The sequence below is a fragment of the Canis lupus genome, unplaced genomic scaffold (assembly GCF_011100685.1).
Source record: "Canis lupus familiaris isolate Mischka breed German Shepherd unplaced genomic scaffold, alternate assembly UU_Cfam_GSD_1.0 chrUn_S1523H1707, whole genome shotgun sequence".
NCBI lineage: Eukaryota > Metazoa > Chordata > Mammalia > Carnivora > Canidae > Canis > Canis lupus.
Genome location: NW_023330360.1, coordinates 1,301 through 7,500, shown reverse-complemented (window position 1 = coordinate 7,500; position 6,200 = coordinate 1,301). Strand labels below are relative to the sequence as shown.

General features: G+C 62.5%; 1 protein-coding gene across 1 annotated transcript; it reads left to right on the top strand.

Moving 5' to 3' along the window:
• The first annotated feature begins 651 nt into the window (after nucleotides 1-651).
• Nucleotides 652-2,627, top strand: LOC119878344 (translation initiation factor IF-2-like). Its single transcript, XM_038588963.1, has 3 exons — nucleotides 652-881; nucleotides 1,118-2,331; nucleotides 2,614-2,627. The coding sequence occupies exons 1-3, from the start codon at nucleotides 652-654 to the stop codon at nucleotides 2,625-2,627; spliced, it is 1,458 nt and encodes a 485-aa protein (XP_038444891.1).
• Nucleotides 2,628-6,200: the final 3,573 nt, after the last annotated feature.

The following is a 6,200-nucleotide window of genomic DNA, read 5'->3' as shown; positions in this document are numbered from 1 at the left end:
CCTGGAGCGCTCCAGGGGCACCACGGAGGGCCGGGCGCAACGCGCTCAAGCGCGCCCAGGCCGGGCGGTGAGCAGCGCGGCGTCGGGCCGGCCCTCCCCGCGGAGGAGGGGAGGGCCGCTCGCCACGGACCCGGGGCCTTCGGGAAAGGCCGGCGAGAGTGTCCGCCGCGTCCGAGGACCCCGGTCCCGCCAGCGCCGCGAGGCAAGAAGGCGGGAGGCCGGGGTCGGGCCGGAGTCCGCACCACCCCCAACCCCGGCGCGCGCCCCCCGCGCACCCGCCACGACGGCCGGGCGCGGAGGAGCCGGGGAGGGAGGGGCCCGCGGGCAGAACGAGAAGAGCGGTCGCATCCGCCGTGGACGCCCGTCCCTCGTCTGACGCGGCTTAGGCCCGGCCCAGGAGAGCACGAGATCACCACATCGATCGATCGGCAGCAAGCTGCGGCCCCGAGGGGGCTTCCCGAGGAGCAAAAGCCCAGCGAGGACGGCGACCGGGGGGACCTGCTTCCGCCTCACCGGCAAGCCCCTCGACCCCCGGGGGGGGGGGGGGCAGGAGCGACCGGACAACCCCAGACACAGCGGGGGACGCCTGACACGCGGCACGGAGCCTTGCGAGACAGGGGTTGTCACGGCCAACGGCCGGGTGCCCACGGCATGGAGCGCACGGGGGTAAAAGACCCACCGCCACCTGCCCACACCGCCCTCCCTCGGGTGCCGGAGACCGGAGGGCGACACCGCGACCCGGGCCACCTGGAGTCCAGCACGAGAGCCGGCGCGCAGGCCCAGGCGGACGGCTCAGGCTCCAGCGAGCGAGGACAGGGACCGGCTCGGCCGCGCGGTCAAGCCCGGAACCCCACCCGCGCCCAGAGGCCCACATCTCTAAGGCGAGCGACGGACGGACCGGCTGTCTTTTACGTCTGCCTGTCGTCTGTCTGCCTGTCGCCGAAACACAACGTGTCAGCACCTACCTGGCAACAAAAAATGTTCATTTCGGGCAAGAAAATAACCGCGCCTGCCGGCGGGGACCAACCACAGGTCACCGCGACCTCCCGGGACCGTGACACGGCCAACTGTCCCCAAAACCTGCCCCACGGCGCCCCCCCACCCCCACCCCACGGAGCCCCCAGGGCTATCTGGTCGACCCAGGGAACGGGGGGGGGGGGGAGGGGAGGAGGGGCGATACGCGGTCGGTGGAGACGCCACGCCGCCACGCCGCCACGCCGCCACGCCGCCACGCCGCCACGCCGCCACGCCGCCAAGCCAGTGATCTCCGAGAGGAGACTTTGAAAAATCATCAAAGTTCTCCGGAGGCAGGCACCGTGCGGAGGCCGTCCCCCGCGGCCCTCAGGACCGCCCCGTGCCTACCGCCGTCCCCAACCCCGGCTCGGGCCAGGGGAGGTGGAGGGCCACGCGCGGCAGAGGCAGCCTCACCGGGAATCGCCACCGGGGCCGGACGCCCGAACGGACGGCCCGCCCACCCCCGCGTGGCACCCGGTCCGACCGCCCGGGACCCACCTCCGCAGCGGGCCTCGGAACAAGGGGAGAAAATCGCGTCCGACGCCCGGGACCCCCACACGTGCCCGCAGCCGGGTCTGTCGCGCCACCCACGGGCTTCCCCTCCAGGCTCAGACCGGTCCCCGTCGCCAGGGCGTGACCACGGGAGACAACCGAGTGACACGGAAGGAAGGCCCGAAGATCGCCCGGAGCCACAGGACGGACGGCGGGACACACCCTGTCCCCCGCCCCCGAGGCGGCCCAGGTCGGTCCGCGCGGGCGGAGGAGGAGCCACCGGCGGGTGCTGGTCGACCCACCCAGGCGGCCCGCACGGCCTCCTCCGGGAGCGAGGCGGAGGCGACAGCGGCGACAGCGGCGACGGCGACACTCCCTCGCAGCTCCGGAGGTCCAATCTCCGGCGAGCGCATCGCGCGCCGAGGCCCCGGCGACAGCCGGACGCTCGCGCCGGAGCCGCCCTCCTCCTGGAACTCGGCCCCGGGAAACCGACACCAAAGCTGTTCCTTGCCTGTCGCCGCCGAGCCTCCGGAGGGGACACGCTCTATAAAAGCGGCCGCCAGGTGGCACCCGACAACCGGCGCGAACGACAGCGGGACAGATCCGGGCGGCGAGGCCGTCAGGGCGCCTCGGATCTCGCCTCTCGGCCCGGGGACGGCGGAGGGCCCCGGGAGCACACGGCCGCGCACCGCGCGAACCCCCGTCCTCCCGGGGCGGGGGAGCCTTGGAAAACCCGTCCGTCCGTCCGTCCGTCCGTCCGTCCGGGCCCGCTGCCGCCCGGAAAGGGGGTCGCGCTCGCCGCGCGGGGCTCCCGGGACGACTCAGGCACGTTTCCGAGGTCAGGGAGGGAACGTAGAGCCGAAACCAGGCGAGGACTCTTAGGACGGCAACGGATGCACCGTTTTTTCTCGTGTCCTTCCTTTTTTTTTTTTTTTTTCTTTTTCTTTAGGATTTTATTTATATATTTATAAGACGAAGGAGGGAGGGAGGGAGGGAGGGAGGGAGGGAGGGAGGTCGGTCACGAAGGAGGTCTGAACCAAAGGCGCTGGAGAGGACGGTGTGCCCCCCCCCCCCCCCCCCGCACCACCTTCACCTCCACCCTCTCAGCGTCTGGGACCTGACCCCCCCCCCCCCAAATACTTGTCTATTGGGTTGAATGAGAAGAGGTCGTGGAAGAGGAACTCAATTCTGGGGGGGAGGGGAGGCTCAAAGAACATAAGGATTTTCTTTTTCTTTCTTTCTTTCTTTCTTTCTTTCTTTCTTCTTTCTTTCTTTCTTCTTTCTTTCTTTCTTTCTTTCTTTCTTTCTTTCTTTCTTTCTTATAACACAATCTGTTTCTCCAGAATTCTCCTGCTCACGCTCAACTTCCTGTCCTTGAAGAGAAGAATGTCATTCACTCCCCTCCTGGCGCTCTCCTCCAAGGCACCTTCCAGGGGCAGGAGAAAGGGTGTGCTTCTCTTCTCAGAGGAAAAGGAGGGGAGTCAGCGGGACCTTCTTTCACCTGGGGGGGTGGGGGGAGCGGCGGTGTGCGTGTGTTTCTTTGCTGCTGCTGCTACTCTATCAAAGTGTCTCCAGGTAGGGAGGCCGGGGTGGCTCAGCGGTTGAGCGCCTGCCTTTGGCCCAGGGCGTGATCCCTGCATGGATGGAGTCTCCTTCTCCTTCTGCCTGTGTCTCTGCCTCTGTGTGCATCCGTGCGTGCGTCCGTCCGCGTGCGTGCGTGCGTGCGTGCGTCCGTCCGTGTGCGTGCGTGCGTCCGTGTGCGTGCGTGCGTGCGTCCGTCCGTGTGCGTGCGTGCGTGCGCGCGCGCGTGCGTCTCAGGACTACCTACATAAAATCTTCAATCAATCAACGTGTCTATGGTTCAAAACAGTACTCTGGTTTCCTTCGTATCCAAGTCCTATGTCAGATTGGACTTTTGACAGGAGAAGGGAGGGCGGGCCACATTTTCTTCTGCCCTGGCGGAGGAGAAAGGGAAGATGGGCGGGCACAGACCTGGGCATAGTCTTCTCTGTCGTGGGGGTGAGCGGAGGGGTCGGATTCGGCTCTCACGGGACGGGGTCTAATTTCTCCGTGGACGGACAATTGGGCAGAACGTCAGGCGAACGGAGGACGAGTCATGGTCAGAAGACCATGGACAAGACCGGCTATAGATGCTGGAGTTTCCGGAGCAATGATTTCATCAGAGGCACGCGAAGGCCAAAGACTTCCAGGGAGCGTGTTTATAGACGCCTCGGCCTGTAGGTCCTTCCTTTCGAATGGACAGTGCTCCCATCCGGTCGGTCGGTCGGGTCGGTCCGGTCGGTCACCTTAGCATATCTTCTCCAGCTCCCGTGAGCAGTGTGGTCATGCAATTCTACTTTGGGCCTAACGGGGGATGGATGGGACCGACCGTGCCACAGAAAGGGAGACCGCATCGAGTCCTTGAGCCTAAGGCACGTCTAAGACAGTGACTCTCTAAAGTACGTGGAGGGGATCCCTGGGTGGCGCAGCGGTCGGTTTGGCGCCTGCCTTTGGCCCGGGGCGCGATCCTGGAGACCCGGGATCGAATCCCACGTCGGGCTCCCTCCCTGTGCATGGAGCCTGCTTCTCCCTCTGCCTCTGCCTCTGTCTCTCTCTCTGTCTCTCTCTCTCTCTCTGTCTCTCTGTCTCTCTCTCTCTCTCTCTCTCTCTCTCTATGATTATCATAAATAAATAAAAATATTTAAAAAAATAAAAATAAAATAAAGTACATGGAGGCAGAAGGAGGCCAGCTGGAGTTTTGTTGTGTGGGTTGCGTATCTGTGGCAATGGGGTGGGTGTGGGTGGCTGTTGTTTGTTTTCTGGACGAGGTGAAAGAACCCTTTGAGTGCAAGTATTTGCAGAAGGGGGCCGGCGGGATGGGAAGGTGTGGGTCAGTCCATTCACCGAGAAAACCGGAGACTCGGCCTTTTTAAGAACTCGGCAACGGGAGGAGTATAGCTTGGCTCATCGCAGCAACTGGCAACTCAGCAGAAACAACAGAACATTCCCAGAATGAATGGAGTTTGCAGGAGCCAACGTGAGCATGCCCCACCACCCTCCGCGGGTGCGTCCGTGTAAACACACACACACACACACACACACACACACACACACCCCGGCCTTCCATTTCCAAATCCACCAGAGGACTCAGGGTTGGTTGGGGGTGGGGATGGAGGGTGGCGGGTGGCAGAAGGGAGGTTCAGGGCCATCCATTCCAATGGCCCTCATTCAATCATTTCATTCAAATGCACATGGCTGTCTGTTAAAGTCCGAGCCTGGGACTTCTCTCCATTGAATGGCTTTCTGCACCTCCCCCAAACCCTCAGGCTGCGGCTCCCAAGCTGTGGGGGAGGGGAGAGAAGAAAAGAGAAGAGAAGAGGAGAGGAGAGGAGGGGAGGGGAGGGGGAAAGAGAAGGGCAAAGAGGATGTCTGAAGAACTCACATTGTTTGGGGTCCAAAAGCGACCCCTCCTGGTTTCCTGACCCAGGAAACCCCAATAAACCCTTTGGGAATCAATCCTGGATGTGGAGGATGCCATCTCACTCTTAATGCCTTCCAGGGGTGGGGGTGCGTCTGGGAGGGCGTGGCATGGCGGGGACTGGTGAATCTGATGGGGAGTTAAACACATGACCACCGTGGTGTCTTAGGGTCCAGAGGCCAAACACAGGCATGGAGTGATATGGGCGAAGGACTAAGGGAGGCCTGGCCAGGGACAGTTCTGACTCATCCACCCTGGGTGAGGGCCCAACAAGGACACTCTTTCCTCTAAAGCGACGGGCCAACAGTCTCCTGGTTCCCCATCGACCTGTCCTCCCTCTCGCACCCACTTCCCAAGGGAAATCCTCAGTCTCATTCGAAGTAGTCCCCGGCTGTGTCACAAGCCACCTTCTGTCTACTAAAAGGAGTAAGGAAGATGGACAAACATGAACCAGCCCGACAGATGGCACCTCCGCACGGAGGGGTTGGGGGGTGGGGCCCTCCCCGGACAAAACGTGACTCTGAGCTTGAAAACATGAAAGGGCAGAAGCTCCCGGGGGGGGGGGGGGGGGGGGGGGGGGGGGGGGGGGGGGGGGGGGGGGGGGGGGGGCCCCGGCCCGGCCCCGGGCCCCAGGCCCCGGCAGGCCCGCTCCGTCAGAAGAGCACTCAACTTTTGATTGCAGTCAGGGTTGTGAGTTTGAGCCCCACGTTGGGTCTAGAGATGATGAAAAATGAAGGAACAAACTCTCAATAACTTAAGTATGTATGGAGCGCCTGGGTGGCTCAGCGGTGGAGCGTCCAGGGATCCCCGGGTGGCTCAGCGGTTTAGCGTCTGCCTTCAGCCCAGGGCCTGATCCTGGAGACCCAGGATCGAGTCCCACGTCAGGCTCCCTGCATAGAGTCTGCTTCTCCCTCTGCCTGTGTCTCTGTCTCTGTGTCTCTCGTGAATAAATAAATAAAATATTAAAAAAAAGAAAGAAAGAAACGACTACAACATTCCATTTTAGGTGACGTCTATTTTTCTTTTTACCACAACTGGGGGGAAGAAAAGCAAAACAAACAAAAACAAACAACAACAACAACAACAAGACCCCACCCCCACCCCCCCACCCTGTCCTTGGCTCAGAGTAAGGGAATTCCTGGGTCAGGTTGAAAGAGGGGGAGGGGGTGATATCCTGTCGTCCGCAGTGTGGAAAACCAGGGTTCAGCAACCTGGA

Coding starts and splice junctions, on each gene's coding strand:
- LOC119878344 (XM_038588963.1), top strand. CDS start 652: ATGGAGCGCACGGGGGTAAAAGACCCACCGCCACCTGCCCACACCGCC. Junction 882..1,117: donor CAGAGGCCCACATCTCTAAG/GCGAGCGACGGA, acceptor CACCCCACGGAG/CCCCCAGGGCTATCTGGTCG.